The following is a 23,962-nucleotide window of genomic DNA, read 5'->3' as shown; positions in this document are numbered from 1 at the left end:
AGTGTTGACATTCCAAACATTGACCATGACGTGGTTGGTACTGAAGGAGACAATTTACCTCATGCCAATGAGGTTGTTGATGTAGCTGTGGGAGGGGATGGGAACCTTCAAACAGTTGATGCTAAATGAGACAATGTACATCAGAACACTCTTGAAGGCATCGCGTCATGGTCATCGTCATCAGATTTATCTGATGTCTAGCATCGTGAATCGTTACTTTTAGACCTAACTGAATAGGCACGGTCACAATGGCTAGTAAATACATTGCAAGTCCGTACATCAACCCCATTGGTGTATCATCGGGATGTGAAAAACTCAATGGTGGAAGCACACGAAGCATTCAAGAAAGACGAGCGGGTGAGATAAGCTCAAAAATAACATTGCAAATATTATTCATTTTGAAACTTTAATTCACCTAACCTTTTCAATCTGGTATGTTACATGTTTAGGCGTAACGTTGAGATCTTAGAGGATCAAGGGCCTGAGTTTTTCACGTCATTAGAAGATCCTAAAAGTGAGATGACAAGTGAACAAATTGACGCATGACTTTGCGTACTGTGTAAGCACCTTACGGGGTCGAAGTCCAAGTTGTACAACACTCGTGTATGCGTGGTTGATAGATATTCTTCGTAAGTTTATTTCATATAGTTTTCAATTATGAAACTGTGTGTGTTTTGTACTGCCTGACCTGATAGATAATGTAAATATAATTGATAGGACACTATCCGTATGTCATACACTATATATCCAACTGAAGAGGAATGAGCGACTATGAAAATTTCGAATGAGTTGTTGATGTACGTGCAGGGTGATAGGCTAACATATGGAAAAAAATGGCAAGATGTCGATTTCATCTTCGCACCTTGTCATATGGATGGGCATTGGGTTGCTATAAAGACCAACCTGGTGAAGTGAAGGATAAATGTGATGGACTTCACAAGAACGTTAGCCACGAAGGAAGCCGAACTGCGTGTGACTCAGATGAAATCCCTTACTACAATGATGCCCATAATTTGTAACCAATCCAGTTATTTCAAAAAAATGCGCCATAGGAAATGAGATTTGTCGATGCCATTGGAAATTAAGCCACCAAAATCAGTAGTGCATCAACAGAATGATAGTGTCAACTGCAATATGTATACAATAGGTTACATTAATGATATTGTGCAATAAGGACTGATCAAAGTAGAGTAGAAAATGATTGCAAATATGCAGATGCAATACGCTTTTGAAATTTTTACCAATAGTTTAGATAACAAACCTTAATTGCGCTGTGAACATATGGGAAGTTGTATAAACATTTTTGGTTGATGCAAATAACTTTAATATATGTAGATTTAATACATTAATTTTTCATTTCACACATAGTGCCTATCATGATCGCATGTTCGTAAATGAATTGGGTGTTTTACCTTTCAAGTAGTGATTTTTTAGTGTTGGTGTGTTAGTCATTAGCCAAGACGTGTAACAAGAAGATGTAAATGACATCTAACAAGCTGTGGTGTGTAACAGGAAGAGTAAAACTAAATGGTGTGGAACAGGAACATGACGATGGTAACAATGTCTAACAATCCATGGCGTGTAATATTATAAGACGTTTGTGAAATGGCGTGTGACGAGAAGATGTAAACAACATCTAACAAGAATAGCATGTAACAATATACGACTTCTTTGAAATGGCGTGTGACAAGAAGATGTAAATGACATCTACAAGCGCGGTGTGTAACAATATAACAAAATGGCATGTCACAAGATTTAAACGACATCTTACAAGCTTGGCGTGTAATAATATAAGACTTTTTAAATAACGTGTAACAAGAAGATGTTAATGATATCTAACAAGTTGTGGTGTGTAACACCGTAGAGTAAAACAAAATGGCATGTTAGAAGATGTAACACTGTATGAGTAAAACAAAATGGCGCACGTAACTACATGTAAATGACATATAACAAGCCATAGCATGTAATAAAATTACAACGAAATCTACAAAATATGATAAGCAATTGAGAAACAAATATTTTCATTTTAGACCTCGTCATTTCAGACTAAATACAATGATGACATTTCTCTGAATTAACCATTACAAACTAGAATAACAAGATGTTGAAAGATCAACTCAACCAATTATTAGATAACAAACACAAAATATGATTGTAAGAAACTTTAAGAGGAAATTATGAGAAAGGTACTGGACATGGCTCACACAATTAGTTAAGCCGACCCACTTTCCTCATCTACAAGACACCCTATGTTCTCAGACATTGTCTTTTTCATTGGATAAGTGTTGTGTGTGTGACTAGTTTGTTTGCAAGTTGCACATGCCATAGGTCATCGTCCTCATTGAGGCATCGACTGACTTGGAGATGGTGCTAGATTTATGGATGGAACTGCAAATGAAGATAGCCAATTTTGTCTATTATGCCTGTACCTCTTGCATTATGAAAATCCCCATGGTCGACTACCTTCCCCAACTAATGGAATCCTTCTCCTCCTAAGTCTTCTCGCTGGACATCGCCAAGGTGGTGGCAAAACGATGATTTCTTTCAAATTAAGGGGGATGTCCTAGTCACTTGGATGCCTAACCAGTAGTATAGACCCAGCATAACCCTCCACTAAAAAGGTTGTCTTGTTGTATTCAGCGTAAAATTTAACGACTTCACATTTACACTTACTGAAAAATCCAATGAACTCAATGTTGAAGCACAATGTTAAAGTTATGTTAATTACTAATCAAATAACAAATAAAGATATCTATACCTTATTGTCATAATGGCATGGCTGCATAGCAATAGATCTGTCTGGAACTCAAAACATGAACACGTCTTCTTGGACAAGTTTACAAGTCCATCCATTTTCCTGCCTTTAACTTCAAACTCCACTCGATTGATAGGTTTAACTACAAAGTGATGTGCATCATTAAACCGTTTGCTTAACTGCTTAGCAGCCCAAAGGTTGAAGGGCGTGGTCACCATGACGGCCTCCTCGTATCGATCATGGAACCAATGCTGAAACATGTTTCTGATGAACTTGATCAGAACAGTGATTGGCATTTGTCTTGCACGCTTCAAGCAAGAGTTAACACATTCTGCAATGTTGATGTCATGAGTTGGTATCGCCTTACCGATGATCATGCACATACCCATCTCTCAAGGTCTATTCTCATAAAGTCAAAATGAGCTTTCGCGTGAATCTATTTAAGTTGATTCATATGTCTATTGAAATCGAAAACCTTATAGCAGTCTCAAGAAAAAGTGAAGATAACTGAAACATTATTGTGCTTGAACTTGTTTTTAAAGTTTCTCTTCAAGTGGTAACCACATAAATTGTGGTGCGTTTCTGGGTATGCATTTTAGATTGCTTTCTTAATGCCGAGATGCTGATTAAAAATGAACACAGTGTTTTTAGGACAACTAACCGCATGACACAAGTTGCTAAGAAACCACGTCCACGAGTCTTAGTCCTCAACATGGCTTATGCCTAATGCAATTGAATATACACACTCATTCGCATCTTTGCATATAGCGACAAATAGAACACCCTTAAACCTGCTTTTCAGATGCGTTGCATCCATTGCAACTGCAGGACACATTACATCCCTAAACCCGCGGATACAAGCCTTGTATGACCAGAAACAATATTTGAATCGTTGTGCCTCATCAATAGCCACTGTAGTGACTGTACTAGGATTTTCTTGCTCCAACATATAAAAAAACGAGGATAGTAGTTGAAATGACTCCTCCGGTGGACCAAAAACAAGTTTCTTCGCACACTCCTTCGCTTGCCAAGCCTTACCATTCAAGCATTCCAATCCCTATTAAACCTGCATCTCACCAATTATATCCTTAGGTCTTACTGCTACTCCATTAACTTAAAGCTTGTTTGACATAAGTTCACAAATTATCTTTGCACTTGTGGTTTGGAACCGCCTTGCAAACCATCGATAGTACGCGTGTGTACTTTGTGGAATGTCTGAACTTGCCAATATTCTCCTTCAAGTAACTTCATTGCACACACATCGAACTTGCATGCTTTATCCTTACAAGCAACCTAAACGAACTTGACATGACCTTTTGACTTTTATCACGAACTACTCTTTTAATGTCAACATGTTCAAAGCTCGCTCCAATTCAGCCTTGGAGGAAAACATTATTCCTTTGTATAAGCGGTCATCAGCAAATGTCGACTCCTTAGTGGTAATTGTTTGAAAAGTGAACCTTTTTGCACCCGAAATAAGCCATGTACAAGATACCCCTACATTTCCCTTTTCCTAATAACTGTCATCAGGCAACGTCTCAGGCAAACAAATCTCGTTGTTTTCAGCAATGGGGTTATTGTATATGGGGTCATTGCACTAAATATCTCCTACATCAACACCTCCAACATGTTCTGTTTCGAATTCAATATCATTGCAATTTGGAATGTCAATATCATAAAGCCAATTAATGTCTAAACTATCATCATGCCTTTCATCAATCCCGCCATCAAAATCGTCATCAAATTTATCTTCACCAGTAGGGAACCAATTCCCTTCACCCTGATCAGATGCAGTATTATCTTCGAGCATCGTAGTGTCATCCTCGAACATCATAGTGTTGTCCTCAAGTGTCGCTCTGTCATTTGAAAATGGCATTACACCCTCTATAATTTCACCCGATGGTTGCATTGGTTGGCCAGAAGCAAGTAATTGGCTCGATACACATGTTGATCGAAATTGTGCAGCCAACTGTTGTGTGAATGTCATGTGTCTACCAGGCTACACAAACTCATGTGCATACGTCGATTGCCATTATTGTGGGTTAGGGATCGAATGTTGTCGTTAATGTGAAGCACTGTAAATGCCATCGACCTATTGACCACAGTGTCTTATCATAAGTCACACAATTGGCATGCCAATGAAATTTTGAAAAAAAAAAGTCAGTCAATTTACACATTACATGCCATGTTCTAAAATGTTGCTACACGCCCTATTGAAAACATGTTGTCACACACCATGTTGAAAAATTTTTGTTTCACACCGTGTTCAAAAATATTTCTACACGTCATGTTCAATTATTTTGCTACATGCCATATCCAATGATTTTGATACCCACCATGTGCATGACAATTTTGCTACCCGCTATGTTCAAAAATAGTGTGCTACAAGCCATTTTCAAAAGAAATATCTCTACACGCCATCTTGAAAAAAAAATTTCTACATGCCATGTTCAATAATTTTGCTACATGCTATGTACTAAAACTTGCTATTAAAAGCCATGCCCTTTCAATATATTTTTTACATGCTACGTGCATTAGACATGTTACATGCATGGCGTGTAACAACTCTGACCAATGTTCTAATTTACACACAAAGTTTAAGAAATTAATGGAGTGGGTTTTAAATCAACTTTTGTGGTTCTGTGAAAAGCAGCAATGAACCCAATAAAATACCTTGATATCATCTCTGCTCTAGGGCCTATATATCAATGACGATATGGCAAGATGCTGAGAGATAAACCATAACAGGATGACGATGGTGCCTAACAGGCAACTAAATGGCAAGAGAGAGCTAACAAAGCTGAGAGAGTTAAAGGAGTTGAGATAGTTGAGCATTTAATTTTTTTGTGTGGCAGGATGGAGATATTGGGAGATTAATTTGCCAGAAATATATTTAGGAGCATTTTTGTCAACTCATGCTCACAATTGAATAAAAACAGTTTACTTTATATCTTAAGTTATTTTTGAAATCACCTTATTAAAAGGGTTATTTATCACAATTCTTTCAAAAAATTCTAATTATTATTATTATTTTACTTATGACACCACTAAAAAAATTTTCAAGCCGTGCCCCTTATGATTAGCCTCCCATTTCTTAATCCTGTTCAATCTTTCATGTGTAGAATCCATTTTTGCAACTCCTATGGGGAGACAACTGGTTCATTAAACCATTTCACAGCATTCTTAGAGTCAAACTCAATTATAAGCACATGAGTTTTGACCCATTTAAATATTGAGAAAAAAAAAAACCTTCTCTAATTGCTTTGGCTTCGACAAGACTTGTGTCATCTTGCCCAATAGTTTACGAGAAAATAACTTTGACGAGATCATTCTCATCCCTCATAACTCCCTCGTTACGTTAATTAATTGAGGGGAAAAGCCGGAGCTCTACGCTAAGCAAATCAGAGTGGACTCCAAGTGAAGAGTTTAGCAGTTAATCTCCTAGTATTAGAAGGGAAGGTTGTTATATTTATGAGAGTCCAATGGCCCACAAGGGGGCCTATCCCCATTCAACTTGGTTATTGGTTATTAAGGTCATTTGATGGATAAGGGTTTTTTTAAGAAGATAAAAAAAAACACAAGCAGTAGGTAAAGAAAAAAAAAAGTTACCTCAAGTAAGAAAGAATGGCAGGAATCTGTTGGGAGAGAGCAAGAGAGAAATAACCATAGATAACAATTAGTTTTTTTTTTTTTTTTTTTGCTTTGGTGTTTTGATAATTTTTTTTTATTTTTGAATTTAGAGAAAAGAGATTTAAACTCTGCTATTTTCAATAAGAGATTATAGATCAATTAATGAACCAAATACTCGAGTATCGGTGTTTTGACATGGTTAATTATTAGCTTTTCTTTGCATTGGTGTTTTGAGTGTCTTGATCATGAAGAACCACTATGCTTCATGGACACTTGACGAGGTAACCTGCACTAGTAGATTGTATGTTTGAACTCGTTGAAATGGGTGTATGCACCATTACAAATAGAAGGTTAGTGGCAACGATAGAGCGACAGTTGCCTGGTATTGGACTTGTTGTACCCCATATATATTCATACTAAAACAAAGACGTTTAAAAGATAATATTTTATTATTGATGAAATATTGAGAAATCCATTGGGATTTGCTTGGAATAAGGATAAACATTAGCTAGTTGGAGAGGTAGTTGCATTTGATCTATGGTTTAATGTAATAATTCTGTTTAAGAAAATTATTTTGTTAAGAGCACCCCTTCACAAGCTAGGTAGATTCAAAACAAGCCTATATCTTTATATCTTTGTTTGCGGATTTAGCATCGGTTTTTGAAGGGATTGAGAAGTAGGACAAAACTAGACAATGAGCTTGTTGACGGTCCAGGAGTTGATGATGAGTAGCACTAGATTATGTGAATAACTAATTATGTTTTTAACTTTGTCATGCTTTGCTTGTTTATTTTAAATGAAGTTATTTACTTAGGTTTAAGTTGGTTATGTTTAATTGTTGACAACTTATGTTTAATTTTTTATTTGTATGCTATCATGATGAGTACTTATTTATAGTCATTTTATTTCTCTTGGGTTTTTGAATATCGTAGAAAAATTTTATTGTGTAGGCTAGGTATTTATAATAAGCATAATAATTAAAAAATCCTAAATTATTTTGAAAAATTTAAATAAGTTCTTATATTTTTTATTACGTTTAATCAAGTTCTTATATTTTTATTTTGAACAAAATAAACTGATATAACTAATGGTTGATTAGTCAAAATATCACTCATTATTTTATACCATGTCATATTGATGTGATATGCTGACATAACATAATAGATGATGATATAACATGTTAATGTAATATGATAACATAATCATGTAGTATTTTTCACTTTTCACGTTAGCATTATGTTAGTATAAAATGATAAGTCACACCTATTGATCCAAAATAAAAATTTAAAAACTCAATTGAATACAATAGAAGAATAAAAACTTATTTAAATTTTTTTAAATAGTTCAAGAATATTTTCAAGTATTATATCTTTATAATACTTGGAAAGAAGCTAAATTATAAGTCTTGAGGTATCGTGGTGCCCACCATAAGATGTATAAGGATCCAACGGATGTAGGAAATACTTTTCTAGAGTATTGGATCTTAAATGAGACAAAACAACAGTCATCTTCAAAATATTAAAATGATATCATTAACAAATATGCAATTGATTCCTCTCATAATAAAGGACTCATTATGGGATTTGTTATTGGAGATTTTACAATTTTGATAATTTTGTATATTGGAAAATGATTCCTCCCATAACAAAGGACTAATTATGGTTGTTAATTTGCGGAATTTTTCTTGTGTAGAACAAAGCTTTGTTCTGTGTAGTTGGCTTGTTAGTGTCAAAATATGGATACTTAGTTCTTACGAACAAAATTAAGAAATGTTCAAGAATATGTAACAATGAAAGCATGTTATTTACACTACAAATGCCTCTATATATCCCTATACATATATATATATATATATATATATATACTTTGTTAATTATATGTTTTTCAATTTGCTTTATTATAATTCCAATATGTGTAATTTCAAAGAGAATTTTATTTTTAATAGGTTCATTTAATTACTTTAATATTGAAGGGTATTTTACTAAAATAATCAATAGGAATGTTAAATTCTGGGTCCACCAAGCAAGATAATATTATATTCCGAATATGATAACCAAACACAGGCTTGATATATTAGTATCAAATGACTTCAGAATAGAGGGAAGAACTAAACACTACTAGAGAGTTGGGTTCAGATTCTTTTTTTTTTTTTCAAAGCAAAAAAAGTTCTAAGCAGGAAATAACAAAAGAATTGCCTATATCATTTAAAGAATTCAGCAAAAAAGTTGGGGGCTCGAATAAAGAGGGAATGAAGCAAATTTAGAAGTTGCCATCCATGGTTAATGCACCTTAGGATTGTGATTTTCTTTCTGAGGATTAAATTCTTCATCTGCTGAATAAAAAAGGCTCATCCTCTGATTCATGCTCCTCCTCAATTGCTTCAAGCTTTTCTTTCCTTAGGTCAAGCCCATGTCCCTGTCTTTCATTGGTGACTTGCTTGACCATCTCAGCATGGCACATCTCTGTCTTCATTGCAATTTTCTTGTCATCTTTGACAGTACTCTTTCCCCTGGACTTGGTTGCAACATGACTTCCGTGCAAAACTAAATTCCATGTCGAAAAGGGGTCAGAAATACAAGATTCAAAGAGACAGAGAATGAAGTAGACATAACTCGGATGATAAACAAAGAAAACACATTTCATGGTTTAGAGAACTGACCTTGATCCTTGGACTGGCTGCACCCCATATCTCTCTCCCTCTCTCAAACAACCTTGGGAAAAATTAGTAGTACTTTTAAGTATTGGATTGTAATGTGATACTATTCTAAATATATGCTCCATATGGTAGGTTGATTTTGAGCATGATATAGAAGATTCACAGGAGTGCATGTTTAATTCTTAATGACACTGAACGATTATACCACAAAATTAATGCTGGCAGAATATATCTCAATTTGGTACAAACACTTATTGGAGTCTACCTCACAGGATCTTGCCTTTGAAGAGAATAATGTCAATTCCTTATTTTGCCTTTTAAAGTGTGTAAACGTGTGTACCACATTGCAGTTTCATTGGGATTTTGTTAAGCCAGCCTGTCCATGATTACTGCAGAGTTATGAACAGAGGGGTACAACTACCAAAATAGAATTCTAGAGGCAATACGGTTTAATTCAGTTTTCAGCCACTCTTTTTGCTTGGGACTTTGTACTTTATCATCTAACTTCCAGGAAATGCCAGATTTCTAAAGATTTCATCACTAGGCCACCAAAAACCGCTGCTCTTTCTGTAATTGGCAGAAACAATCATGCTGCAAGATGTTAGGTTCTTCCAACAAAATGCTAAAAATATCCATTTGAAAAACTAATTGTCAACTTTCTGGAATCTGTCATAAAAAGTTGTAGAAATTTTGCTATGATTACTAGCATCTAAATCAGAGATGAAACAGAATACATCCATATATAAATGTCTACCATACAACATCAAATTTTTGTAACTTAAAAGTACAGTGCAGTGACTTCTAAGCAAATAAGGCACTCGATATAAGACTATTTATGTACAATTCCGAATTCTTGTTTTTACAGGCAAAGCTTGCTAACCTTTTTGGTGGGTTTTCAGCTATCTATTTAATATCATAGCTAAGACATGAATTCCCTTGAGGCCAATCTCTCTTCATACCTCCCTAATGAGTAGGCTGCACTAGGTACCTCTGTCAAGTGAAGAGGATCTGGTTCAATGCCATAATCTGTTAGGGGTCGGTGCTCGAGAACGTTGTCGTGGTTTTGCACAAATTCAGGAATCTCAACCTCTCCCTTCTTTATGTCATCCCAAAGGTACTGTAGACGGCTTACATACTTGATCTTCCAGTATAAACTGGGGAAGAAAAAAGTAAGCAGTTAATGCAAAAATAAGGCCAAAATAATTGCAAATCTGTAACCTCTGCATTACCAAGTAGGCTGCTTAATCTATTTATTGCTTTTTACTGTTAATCTAATTGATACAATAATTGAGCATATTTTAATGAGCTGCAGGAGCTTTGATGCATAAGTTCAAGGATCAGAACAAGAAAGCATTTGCATCTGACTAAAGGTAAATTACTAGATAACCACACTGGTAAACTAGACATGGTCTAGCAACATTCAAAGCAACTCACCCTCCACTTAAGAAAAGTCGGCCAAGAGTGGCAAAGACAAGCCTTGAACAAAGCCCAGGGTGTATGAAGTAGACAACTTGCAGCCTATCCTTGATCTCAGAAGGAAGTTCTTCATAAATCCACCTCAAGATAGTAACACCAGGGGAGTTATCTTCCTTTTGCACTGTACTGTGCATATAAACTATGCAGAATGGACCTTCAGGCAACTCACTGCATATCTTGTGGAATATATATTTCTTCAGCCGCTCCCCGCTAATAACAGGAGCTGTATATCATCAAAGAAGTAAGTACTTTGTAAAAAGGCAAATTAAAATTTTCTAGATGAACAACTTAAACCTAATGAAACTCTATAAAATTTGTTCAAGATGGAATCATCTCATGTGTACAAATCAAGAAAGCATCAATTAACACAAAATGAAATCATAATCAATATGAAACTCTTCAAAGAACTGAAATGCACAACCGCAGGCACTGATCACTGAGCTGCACAGAAGTAGTGCAACTAATGGAAAGAAGAATTCAGACATTCTAAAATGCAATGCATTTGGAGCACAGTATGATAGAAAGGATAAAATGAGACAAGATAAGCAAAAGTATAGGATTAGATGGTCTTATCCTATCTCATGTTAAGTATATAAACGATTAAAAGTAGAATATCATAAATTTCATCCTAAGCCATGTTTGGTGTAGGATAGGATGATGCTTTTGTCATCAGTCATTATCATCCCTTGCTATACCATTATATACTAAATATTTGAATTTTTTTTAAAGGAAAATGAAACTTTTAGGGCCAAATGGAAAAACATAAACAATATTCATTGCTTAGTATCAAGTTCATAATCTTATGCAATAGTATCAAAACAGTATCATTTTCAACAAGATTAAGTAATTATCTTCTCAGAGGATGAGCCGTCCGATTTCTGATACTATCCTCCTTTCCAAGTAAATATCAAACCTCATATAAGGTCATTTTATCCTATCCTCTCCATCATTTTGTATACCAAACGCAGCCTTAGTTCCATAGTGGGGTTTAGGGTTGCATGATATGAGAAACGTTAGGTGAAGTTGAATAGATTAGTTTCTAGAAAAAGGTTGCAATGGTGACAAGAAAGCTGGGATGATACTTGGTAGAAATTCAAAATCATATGCCAGAAAGTCGTAGAAATTGGTAAGACAACAGGTTTCTCTATTACAACTAAATCATCAACAAGATAAAGGTTGAAGAAGGCCATGGAAATGAGTAGATAGGAAAAGAACATTACGATTAATACTTTACTATTATTGTTATTATTTGATCAAAGAAAGTAAAGAACTTCATCTTTTGACAGCTCAAATCATCGACATCTCTTCACTGTTAACGTACCAGAATCCAACGCATTTACCTAATTCATTTCAACATGTTCCTACCATTACAACCTTTCCAACTAAACTTACTGAAAAAAATGAAAACTCCAAATTCGCAAATCAAACCCAAATTACAAGCTAAAACTTCAAACGTGTAAAACCCAAAATTAAAAATTAAAAATAAAGAAAAATTGTTAATGGTAGGTTGGTGTATTTACCGGGAAAGTACTTTCCGACGATGCGGAAAATGCGATTACCAGATTTATCAGAGCCCTGGAGGCGGAAGAAGTGGAGGACATCGAGGTCGGGGAAATCTTCATCAGAGAAATCCTGAGAACAGTCATGCCAGTTATCTTGGTCTTCGATTTCTCTGTCTTGGTTTGCTAAGAAAGGACGCGCGTCAATACCCAAATCTGAAGCAAGCACCACCACCGAGAAATCATCATTTGATGAACTTCCCATTTCTCCTTCTTCGATTTCTTTTTGCTCCTCGTTACCACTTTCTCGCACTTTCTTTCACAATTATCAAATCCATCAGACCTCAAAAAACACAAAAGAAAATGACAATGATCTTGTCGGGTATCATCTCCAGTTTACAAGTTTTTGGTCCAATTGAGTTGTGGGCTGGGCTACATTTCCATCCAAAGTTTTGTTCAAATAAAGAGATTGGAAATATTCTTGAAAAACACTAAACAGGTATTATTTTTAATTATTAAAGTTAACTTTAAATAAAAATACAAATATTTATTTCTCTTTTTCCCCATTTTATACGAGACGTATTTAACAGCAAAATTATATGATTTAATTAGTTTTAAAATCATCTTTACCTATTATCAAATAAATGTTAATTATTTTATATTTTAATTAAGTTACATAGTAAATTTATTGAAGTTACCTTTAATTCAACTATATATTACTTTTGAGATGAATGTATTAAATTATCTTTAGTTAGTTAAAATAGATTAATTATAAAAAATTTGTAAAAATATGTTTTGATAAACAAATGAATTAAAAAATAAAATGAAAACTGGGGGGAAGAGTAGAGAAAGGAAAATTAAAGAAAATGAGCACAATTATAGTATTTTAAGTAAACTTTGAACAAATATTAGTTCGATTAATGGTATAATAATATACATAATTTTTGAAAAGTGATAAAAAGGGTTTTCCAAACCAATGAGTGAAACTTTATTTTCAATAAAAAAAATATCATGGATGACAATTATTATTCATGATTGAATTATATGTAATCTAATATATTTAATATGTAGTTGAATTACAATATGACCTAATTCAAATTTAATTTGATAGTAATTAAAAACGATTTTAAAACTAATTAAAATTTTCAATTGTATTCATAACTAATGCAATCTCATAATTTTGTAAATAAAAATAAAAAGTTTTGAAACAAAAAAGAAAGTTAAAAGAGAAAGCACAAAAAAAAAAGGAGAAAGAGATAAAATATAGAATGAAGAAATAAATAACAAAGAAATATACTAATCTTTTCCTTTGAAGTTATTTTAATAATTAACACTATTATTTTTTTTGAAAAATAAGTGTATTTCAACCAAACTTTATGAAATAAAATAATGTTTTCCAAATTAATAATCAGTAAATTTATTTTCAATTAAATCTCAAGAATGTCTTTGTTTTGTAACCAAAGGGATATAAACTAGTTTAAGCTTCTACTCAATTAGTATTCGAATTTAAACGACACATACTTTAGTTGACTCCATTAGAGAATCCAATAAATTAACCAATGTTTTATTTTTTTTATAATACCTAAAAAAGCTCTTAAATTATTTAAAAAAATTCAAATAAGTTTTTATATTTTATTGCTTTCAATCAAGTCATTTGATTTTTATTTTGAGTCAAATAAACCTTTATAATTTTATTTTGTGTCAAATAAACCTTTATGATTAATAATTGATTTAGTTAAAATGTCGTTTGTCATTCTATATCACATGGCGTTTATGTGACACTAACGTGGTACTAACGTAACATGTTAACATGTCATAATAGATGATGATGTTGTATACTAATGTGGCATGATAATATGACCATATCATATTTTTCAACCTCCACGTCAGTGCCACAACAACACCATATAGACATAAATTGACGATATACACTATTCAAAAAAAATGACAGTATACATTTTGGTTAATGACAATTAGTTAACCATTGGTCATAAGGACCTATTTGACTTAAAATAAAATTATAAGAGCTTGATTGAACGCAATAAAAGAATAAAGGTATATTTGAAATTTTTTGAATAGTTCAAGAGCTTTTTTGAGCATTATGTCTTTTATTTATTTATGTATTAGTCTTTGGCACATCCAGTATATGGGTGCAGTAATAAATAATTTTATTGTTTAAAGATATTAAAAGAGAAAAACAAGTTATAATTATTGAAAATATATAAAAAAAGGTAAAATACATAGACCTCTTAAGGTTTAATCCAAATTTTGTATGGGTCCATTAGTTTTCGAAATTGGCAACGAATCTCAAAAGTATAAACATTGTTAACAGAAAATATGAAAAGACTAAAATACTCTTTTTTTTTCTCTCAAACAATGTGGCCGACCAACCCCTATTGCATGTGCTCCCTTGATTTTTTTGTTTTGTAAAAAAAATTATATAATAGTAATTTTTAAAATTAATAAATGATAAAATTGTCCTTTCAATATTGTCACATCATCAAACTAACAAATACACTGACTAACAGTTAGACCTATTTATCCAGTGGAAGATTTTTTTGAGACGGAGTGTCTATTTCGAAAACTAATAGATCTACCTAAAATTTCAATTAAAACTTAAAGGGGTGTAGGTATTTTACCAAAAAAAAAAAAAAGACAAGAGAAAGGAGAGTTGATAATTGAGGCTAATTAGCAATTAAGGGAAGATTAGAGAGTGATTAGCGACAAAGTAGACTTGTCAAAGGCTATGGGAAGATAAATTTGTGATTAAAGGCACGGGGAGAAGAGGAAAGAGAGATGTTAGGGGTTTAGGGGTTTAATTTGGGATTTGGGGAAAATAGGAAGAAGCTCGATCGGGCTTCTTATCTTTTTGATTTACTAATGAAATTTTTGTTTAAAAAATCTAACCAATGCATCTGATGGATTGCTCCATTAGCAATTCGATTGAAAAACCAATTTATCGACAGAAAATTACATTGATAATTTTCTTGCCATATGCTATTATTTCATACCAAAAAGCATTCCGACCAATATCTAACTACCTACATTTTGTCGATAATAATGACCTTCTCAATCTATTGACATTTGATCGCAATTCCATCAAGTATTATCAACGAAATACTTTCTGTCAATAAAAACTTTAAGTTTAGCAATGAAAAGGAAAAGAAAAAAATTACAATGGCAAAGCCAAGGCAATGAAGGCAAAATACGGAGAGACCGAGACAAAGTGAAAAATGATTCAAGTCTAGGGTTTTTCTTAAGGAAAAGAGATGATTTTAAAAGAAATAATCGAGGAAAAGAAAAAAGGGAGATGAAAAAAAAATTAAGGTCGATAATAGTTTAAAATCCTAATGTCAATTGCTAGAATTATATTTTTTTTTCAAAGGAAAAAAGAGAAAAAAGGAATAAAAAGAAAAGATTCTAAAAAAAACTAAACCAATTAAAAAGTAAAATAGGTTGAGAAAAAGCACCTGAGCATATAACTCATTGGTTAGTGTATGATTTCCTACCTAAAGAGTACGGTTTGAATCCCCCATTCCCCAATTATAAAAATAAAATAAGTTGAGAAAAAGGAGGAAAACTTATTTTTTATGTGCCAATGGTCGATAGTGGATGACAATCCCATGCCAAATTTTGGGTTTAAAGAGAAGGTGAGGCAACCAAGTCTAGTGAAAGGAGAAGAATGAGAAAATTAGGGAAAAAGTTTATATAGTTAGGATTTAGGAATAATTTGGGTATAATATTAAAAAAAGCTCCTAAACTATTTAGAAAAAATTCAAATAAACTTTTATACTTTTATTATGTTCAATCAACCCTTATATTTTTATTTTGAGTTAAATACGTCTTTTATTTTTTATTTTGAGTCAAATAAGTCTTTATAACTAATAATTGACTTAGTCAAAAAACCATTTGTCATTCAATGTTGAATGATGCTGACATAACATGTTAATATATTATAATTAATGATGATATTGTATATTGACATGTTATAATTGATTATGACATGACATGTTAATTTAACATAACAATATAACCATGTAGTATTTTTCACCTTCTTTATTAATGTTATATCATTGTCATGTGAATATAAAATGACAAATGGTATTTTAACTAATGATAATTAGTCAATTATTAATCAAGGGTTTATTTAATTCAAAATAAAAATATAAGGGGCTTGATTGAATGCAATAAAAGTAAAATAGCTTATTTTAATTTTTTTTGAATAGTTTAGGGGTATATTTGAGTATTGTGCCACTAATTTATATATGTTTTCCAAAACTGCGTCATTTTAACAATAAGAAAGCAAAAGAATGGAATTTCAACAAAAATTTTCATTGGTAATATTTTAATTATTTTAATTAAAATATCATTACCAATAGAAATTTTTATTGATAATAACTCAATTCCAATGAAAAGTTTCGTTGGAATCATTCATATCAAAATCATTATTTCGCGTCAAATCATTAGTGACAGAATTTTGACAGGATAAATTTCATTGAAAATAGTCTCATAATCTATCAAATTTGTTCCATTGGTAATTGACCAAAAATTCATCAAAAATAAGTAGTATTATCAATAAAATTTTTTCAATCAAAATTTTTTTGTAATAAAGACTTCGTTTTTCTTGTATAACGTGTTTGGTTGGGAAATGGAATAGTCATTTCCCCTATTCCTAAACCCCCTTTAATAATTTATTTACTTCACAAGAATTGTCATTGCTTAGAATGATCATTTCTAAAGAAACTTAAATAGCTATTACTAAGGAAACCTCAATAATAGTTATTCTAAAGAAGGGGAAATGAGTCAAAAATTTTGTAAGGGCAAAATTGCCCTTAAATTAACTTAAAAATGACCATCATTATATAGATTTTTAAAATTTTTCCATCTTTTCCTTTCTCTGCCCATCTTCTACCTCTTTCCCTTTCTCTCTAAAGTCCTTCGAGAGTGACGATGGCACCATGCTAGTTGTGAGAAATGTTGATTGGCGTTCCCTCACCATATCCAGTCGTAAGAAGTGTCGAATTAGTACTCTTGGCTAGATCTAGCTGCGAGAACCATCGATCTAGAGCTTTAGTAACTAGATCGACACTCCATTAGGTTAGCCACATCTTTGGTGACCAACCAATGAAAAGAAAGAAAAAAACGAAAATACTAGAATGAAAAAAACAAAAAAAAAAGAAAAGCTAAAAATTAATACTTTTTAAAATTAAATTAAAATTTTAATTATAAAAAATAATGTTTAAAATTTCAATTATAAATTTTTAATATTTTAAAAATAAAAATAAAGATTAAAAATAAAATAATTATATATTATAATAAAAAAATATATTTTTATCATTTATCACTTATTCCTTGATTATTTCTAAAATTATTCCAACCAACCAATTATTAAAAATAAGTTGTAATAACAATGACTATTCTGTTCCATCTTTATGAATCAAACTATATAATAACTATTCTGCTCTTATTCTATTCTCACGCAGCGATTATTCTATTTTCACCTTATTTCATTCTGCAAATCAAACTTACTCGTAATGTTTTAGTACATTGGAAGTTAAAATATGCGAGTGATTATAGGCACTAGCTAAAGACAGTTAAAATATTTCTTTAGAAAAATTAAATGGACACAATTTTCATCAAATTTGAGAGAAAACAATACATTAATTATATATGTTTTTAAATATATATTATCTTAATCATATCAATAAGCACCAATTAATATTTTCTATTAAATAAACAAAAATAATAGACAAAAAGTTCTATTAAAAAATAACAATTAATCATTTACCCTTAGCAATTTATCATTTATCATGAAAAAATATAAGGTAAAATATCCTAACTCCTTAAGTTTTAATTGAAATTAAATTGAGGTTCATTAATTTTTGAAATAGGCACTTCGTCTCAAGATAAGAAACACGGTTAACAGAAATAATAAAAAAATTAAAATATTCTTTTTTTTATTAATTTAAAATTAATATTATATTTAAAAAATAAAAAAGTATGGAACACTGATCACTCCCCAAGAAAGGGGAGCATCGGGCTTCCAATGGGGAGTTTTTTTTTAAATGAATAAATAAATAATAAAATTATATAATTATAATTATAAAAATTATATAAAAATAAAATTATTTTTTTATTTTGACCACGTCAACAAGTTAACGAAAATATTAATAATTGGTTAACGGTTGAATCTAAATATCTAACAAAAAATATTTTTTTGAGATAAAATATTTATTTTAAAAATTAATAAAATTTTTATATAATTTTGATCAAAATTTGAAGGGTTAGATTGTTTTATCAAAAAATATATGATTTTCGAAAATTTTGTTAGTGATCCACTTCCAATTGTTGTCCTTTTCTTTGCCATAATGCGATAATCGTCCCCGAAAGCATGATTATGGGCGGTTGTCTAGGACTGAAGTGGAGACGTGGATAGCCATCCACCCATAAAAGTAAATTACTAAATAGATGTCTTCGTCTACAATTTCAGAAATGATTTATTGTTTGAAAATGAAAAAAAAAAACATAAAAAAGCTAAAAATACGGAATTCCCTCTTCCCTTTGTCGTGGACGACAGACCACACAAGCTTTACCTGTTGCCACATATATCTCTTCGAGACAGCTCCCAAAAAGAGCCACAACCCATTTTTCTCTCCATTTCTCATGTCCATTTCCATGTTTCGGTGAGTCTTTTGTTTCTTTTCTGCTCACTCTTCAATCTCTTTTCAGATTCAGTTAATAGATTCCATGCTTTCGCAACAACTTCTAGTAGTAATGGCGTAGAAGTGTTCATGGCTTGGTTAGTCTCAAAACCTTGTATCCAGTTGATTTTCTGAGTTAGGAATTTATTAAAAGACAAATTTCTTCTTAGAAAGAGTGTTATTTGAAGAATTTTTGGTGACCCAGGTTTGTATTTTGAGTAGATATTAAGAGACCCTTTGTTCCAATCCATGGATACTTTACTTAGAACACATAACAAGCTTGAACTTTTGCCTCAACTCCATGGGTTTTCTGAGAAAGCTTGTAACCTGAGTTCAGTCAGGGTTCAGAACCAGGAGCCTAAGTTTGGTCCCAAGAAGTCATATTTTAAAAGAGGTAGGGGTAATACTTGTGTTAAGGCAAGTAGTACTGCTCTTTTAGAGATGGTACCGGAAACTAAGAAGGAAAATTTAGAGTTTGAGCTTCCTATATATGATCCATCAAAAGGCACTGTGGTGGATTTAGCTGTTGTGGGAGGTGGCCCTGCAGGTCTGGCTGTTGCCCAGCGGGTTTCACAGGCAGGGCTTTCAGTCTGCTCAATTGACCCATCTCCCAAATTGATTTGGCCTAATAATTATGGTGTTTGGGTGGATGAATTTGAGGCTATGGATCTGCTTGATTGCCTTGATACAACCTGGTCTGGTGCTGTTGTGTATATTGATGACCAAAAAAAGAAAGATCTTGGTAGACCGTATGGAAGGGTTAATAGGAAGCAGCTGAAGTCAAAAATGTTGCAAAAGTGCATATCTAATGGTGTCAAATTTCACCAGGCAAAGGTTATAAAGGTTATCCACGAGGAGTCAAAATCTCTACTGATTTGCAATGATGGTGTCACAGTTCAGGCTACTGTCGTTCTTGATGCAACTGGATTTTCTAGGTGCCTTGTTCAGTATGATAAGCCCTATAATCCTGGCTATCAAATGGCCTATGGGATTTTGGCGGAGGTGGAAGAACACCCATTTGATGTAGATAAGATGGTTTTTATGGATTGGAGAGACTCACATCTTATCAACAATAAGGAGTTGAGAGAGAGAAATAGTAAAATCCCCACATTTCTATATGCAATGCCCTTCTCGTCAGACAGAATATTTCTGGAGGAAACTTCTCTAGTTGCTCGACCTGGAGTGCCTATGAATGATATCAAGGAGAGAATGGTGGCCAGGTTAAGGCACCTAGGCATAAAAGTGAAGAGTATCGAAGAGGATGAACATTGTGTTATTCCAATGGGTGGGCCCCTTCCAGTGCTACCCCAAAGAGTTGTGGGAATTGGTGGCACAGCTGGGATGGTGCACCCTTCAACAGGGTATATGGTAGCAAGAACTCTTGCAGCAGCTCCAATTGTTGCAGAGTCCATAGTTCGGTGCCTTGATCCAGGAAAAAGCTTTTTGGGAAACAAATTGTCTGCAGAAGTGTGGAGAGATTTATGGCCCATAGAAAGAAGGAGACAAAGGGAATTCTTCTGTTTTGGCATGGATATTCTGCTTAAGCTAGACTTACCAGCTACAAGAAGGTTTTTTGATGCATTTTTTGATCTGGAACCCCATTATTGGCATGGATTCTTGTCATCTCGGTTGTTTCTTCCCGAGCTCATAGTTTTTGGGCTTTCTCTGTTCTCTCATGCCTCTACTACTTCTAGGTTAGAGATTATGGCTAAGGGAACTCTGCCTTTGGTCAACATGATTAATAATTTAGTGCAGGATAGAGAATAAGATGATCAGGATATCCATATGTCATGTGCTTAAGTCTATTGATGCGTTGCATTCTACTCATTTTTCCCCATAAATGTTGATAATATTCTATGAATTTGTTGTTTTATAGTCATGTTAGTACAGTTTTCGCACAGAACACTCAATTTCTTGTAGAGCAGAATATTCCTTTGATTCAATGATTTCTTCATTCATGTAGCAAGCATGTTCTATCAGGCCACTTGTGGACATCCTGCATTTTACTATTAGTCTCATCCAATTTGTTGGCAATGGCTGTTCGTTAATTTAGGATTTCTCTCTCGGTGATTAGCTAGTAGCTGCAAGAAGCAAAAAGGATAGGCGAATGATGTGTCATATGTTGTGATTGGAGTTGTTAGATGCATCAGTATAGGGTTGATACTGTCAATAGCTTACATGGTTAATCAGTATTATCACTGCCCAACTTTGAGAAAGATACGAAGGCATGGTGTATGATAACTAAGTAATGCTGTTGTTGGAAACTACAGCCTGGAAATAGGGGAAATTACTTGTTGAATTGCCTTGCTTTCATTTAGAATAGGTAGTTGTGATAATTGCAGTTAAGTTCGCTTGTCCTGTCTTCAACACAGATGTGCAAAGTTTAAAGCTTGTTAAATACGAAACAAGGATTGATGTACTATGAATATGCTGATGTCTTCAGTGATTGTGTTTGATAGATTGTGAGATATTTTACTATGATGGCAAATAATTGACAGAGTGCGGTGTTGTATATGGTTGCTCATAAGGTCATTTGAAAATATACTTAGGGGACAAACAGTGATAGGAAATCTGGTTTTGGTGCTATCTCTTAAGTGATATTAGTAGGTTTTCTGGCATTCTGCAACTGCATGGGAAAGCAGTTTTTCTGCTCTCTGCTTAGTCGTGATCTTGCTCTGGGAAAGGGGAAGAATATACGAATGCTTTAGATATAGACTGAAATGGAATAAGCATAAGTCTCCAGATCCAAGGGCTGGGACCCTTGCATTGTACGTTGTCAAGCAGCCTTCGTGTTTTGAGCATAGCTCATTATTTTCTGCCACAAACGTAGTACAAAATTATAAAACAAAGCTAGGGCACCTGTAAATTTACAATTCTGGAAACGTTACAGAAGAACTAAGAAACATAAGAAACAAGAAGCTTCAGCAACACGTTCATTAGTCAATGCTAAGTGGAACTGACACATCGGTATTCCCTGCCCATGGCAGGAGAGAAATTTGTGTATTCAATTGTTGAAATTGATGCTTTTGCCCATGGATAAGAACCAGCCAAAATTTTATGGCTTTTCTGTATATATGTATAGGGGAAATGAAAATCACAAGGTTGCAAGCAAGTAATTAAGCTTATTAAATTAAAATAAATAGGCAGATAATTATGTCTCAATTTTTTGGATGGATGGTGTAGTAAGTCTGAAGAGCACTAAGACAAAGTGCTGCGATGGCGCCCACAAATGCTAGGAAAGTCCAAGGGCTTCTAAAATGGGTATGATAGGCTTGAGCTGCATAGGTGATCCACATGTTTCTGCAATGATTCTGGATTTGTGTCTTCAGTTTAGAATAAATTTCTGGACTGGGCACCAAGTCCGTGTTCATCTTGTTGAAAAGCTTAGCCACCTCTTCATCACTTCCCAGCCCATTGTAGAGTATGCCTGCGTCTCTCAACGCCTTAACATCTTCTGCTTCATCAATCAGAGAATCAAGAAAGCATATGTAAGAGGTGACAGCGAAGTCATTGTCGAAATCTGGGCACATTTCATAAGCTATCAAGTTCATGAACTTGGGCCCTGTTGAGTCGTCCACTGTGATAGGTGGGAGCATTAGTTTCCCCACACAGCATACGCGATTGAAACTAATGTCCTTGAGGCAGCTGGTTTCACTAGGTCTCAACCAAATCCCCGCTTCTCTAAGCTCCTTGACGTTACGAAATGTATGCGAATGATGACTTGTCTTACCTTTTTGGTAAGATGATTCTATATGTTTGAACAGCCGATTGCACCAATTGCTTAGGACTGGGCTTTCCTTCTCTTCTGTTTTGGCTAGCAGTCTTGCTCGCAGAAGCTCCAGAAGATGAGCAGGCTCTCGTTCCTGTTGTTGTTTCTGCTGCTTTCCTTGCTTTTGTTGTTGCTGCTGCCGCTGCTGCTCTTTCTTCATCTCTGCTGTAGTCATAACATTATCGTCAATGAAGCTTTTGATTGATTCCTTAAACCTTTGGCCATTGTTGCTTGAGCTTGTCAACAATTCAAGAACGCGGTAAGGTAGCTGGTTTTCCAACAAGAACAAATCTAGGTACACAAATGTCAGCAAATCATTTTTAATATTCAATTCATTCGAGGCACCCTTTTCGTCCTTCTGTTGAGGATCATGGCGTAGATAAATTGCTTGTAGAACTGCACAACCATCCAGAACGAACATCCAAGTGAGCTTCTCATCATCATCGTAATATTGCTCTATTTCCTTGGGATCGTAGGATTTCTTCAAGTTGGCTATGTCCATCTTAATCTTGCTGTATAAGATTTCCTTTCGGGAAACATGATTCTTGAGGAAATGTGCTGCCAGTTTAAGCTTGAGCTTCTCTGCTCCCCGGAGACTGGGATCATCGTGGTGGAGGGGACCGATGGCAATCACCCTTGGCTTGAAATACTTGAGGAATTGTTTGTTCCCGCTTAGCATGGATGGAACCCTTTGTATTAAAGGTGGGGCAGGTGTTTCAATTTGAGCAGCTTTGAAGGCTTCATCTAATGACCTGAGATTCTCTAAATCACCAATGCTCAAACGGAAGCCCTGATCTTGTACGGAAATGATTGTCTCCTGGGGATTGCAGTTGTATCTACTTATTTGATCAGTGGAAACTTCCTCTGCGACGACGTCCCTCGTTGAGGGCGACGACATTTTTCAGCTTGACTGAAATTGTTTTGGCAAATTCGGCTATCTACTGTTTAGCTGAGTAATGTTGATAAATCTTGGAACAGTGAGGTGGAAACTGTTACTATGACAAATTAGGGAAATCAAGCTGCAGTTTTAGCTTTAGAAGGCATGACAAGTTTTAGGCAGAAAAAGAATAATCTTTGTACTTGACCAAGTTATCAAGTTTGGTATTTGATCTTTTTTCTTTCTTTTTTTGTTATGACTCTACCGAAGGAATTACTTATCCGACTGGTTGCTTCTAGCTTTAGTTACTTTTAATCTTTGGATCGTCGTCCTTTTTCTTTGGTAAAGGATAAGGATGAATGTTTGGTACTGCCCTTGGAAGCAAACCATAGATGAAATCTTCAGCCAAAATTAACAAATGATGTCTCCTTAGTTATATAACGACTAGAATTTGCCTTTTTGTATGCTTTGCTTTTACTTTTATCCATTAATTTGTTGAGAGCGAAGTTGCATGCTGTTGCATTTAACTACAACTTCATAGGACATTAAGCAAATGAGACAACTACTTTATTAGGGTAATGGCGGCAAAGATTCCAATT

General features: G+C 33.8%; 4 protein-coding genes across 4 annotated transcripts; 1 reads left to right on the top strand and 3 right to left on the bottom strand.

Moving 5' to 3' along the window:
* Positions 1 to 2,563: 2,563 nt before the first annotated feature.
* On the bottom strand, positions 2,564 to 3,144 carry LOC108661966 (uncharacterized). The gene is made up of 2 exons (XM_018120962.2): positions 2,759 to 3,144; positions 2,564 to 2,672 (listed from the first exon to the last, which is right to left on the bottom strand). Exons 1-2 carry the CDS (start codon positions 3,142 to 3,144, stop codon positions 2,564 to 2,566), a joined length of 495 nt encoding a protein of 164 aa, XP_017976451.2.
* A 6,632-nt stretch (positions 3,145 to 9,776) lies between these two features.
* On the bottom strand, positions 9,777 to 12,388 carry LOC18598806 (SEC14 cytosolic factor family protein / phosphoglyceride transfer family protein). The gene is made up of 3 exons (XM_018122368.2): positions 12,038 to 12,388; positions 10,476 to 10,740; positions 9,777 to 10,195 (listed from the first exon to the last, which is right to left on the bottom strand). Exons 1-3 carry the CDS (start codon positions 12,279 to 12,281, stop codon positions 9,961 to 9,963), a joined length of 744 nt encoding a protein of 247 aa, XP_017977857.2. The 5' UTR covers positions 12,282 to 12,388; the 3' UTR covers positions 9,777 to 9,960.
* A 6,179-nt stretch (positions 12,389 to 18,567) lies between these two features.
* Positions 18,568 to 20,578, top strand: LYC (lycopene cyclase). The gene has a single exon (XM_007028495.3). It carries the CDS (start codon positions 18,967 to 18,969, stop codon positions 20,482 to 20,484), a length of 1,518 nt encoding a protein of 505 aa, XP_007028557.3. The 5' UTR covers positions 18,568 to 18,966; the 3' UTR covers positions 20,485 to 20,578.
* Positions 20,579 to 21,795: 1,217 nt separating this feature from the next.
* LOC18598804 (UPF0481 protein At3g47200-like) lies at positions 21,796 to 23,449 on the bottom strand. Its single transcript, XM_007028494.3, has one exon. The coding sequence runs from the start codon at positions 23,382 to 23,384 to the stop codon at positions 21,876 to 21,878; it is 1,509 nt and encodes a 502-aa protein (XP_007028556.3). The 5' UTR covers positions 23,385 to 23,449; the 3' UTR covers positions 21,796 to 21,875.
* Between the last annotated feature and the right edge of the window lie 513 nt (positions 23,450 to 23,962).

The sequence above is a fragment of the Theobroma cacao genome, chromosome 5 (genome assembly GCF_053813885.1).
Source record: "Theobroma cacao isolate CCN51 chromosome 5, ASM5381388v1, whole genome shotgun sequence".
In the NCBI taxonomy this organism is placed as follows: Eukaryota; Viridiplantae; Streptophyta; class Magnoliopsida; order Malvales; family Malvaceae; genus Theobroma; species Theobroma cacao.
This window is presented reverse-complemented; position numbering and strand designations above follow the sequence as displayed.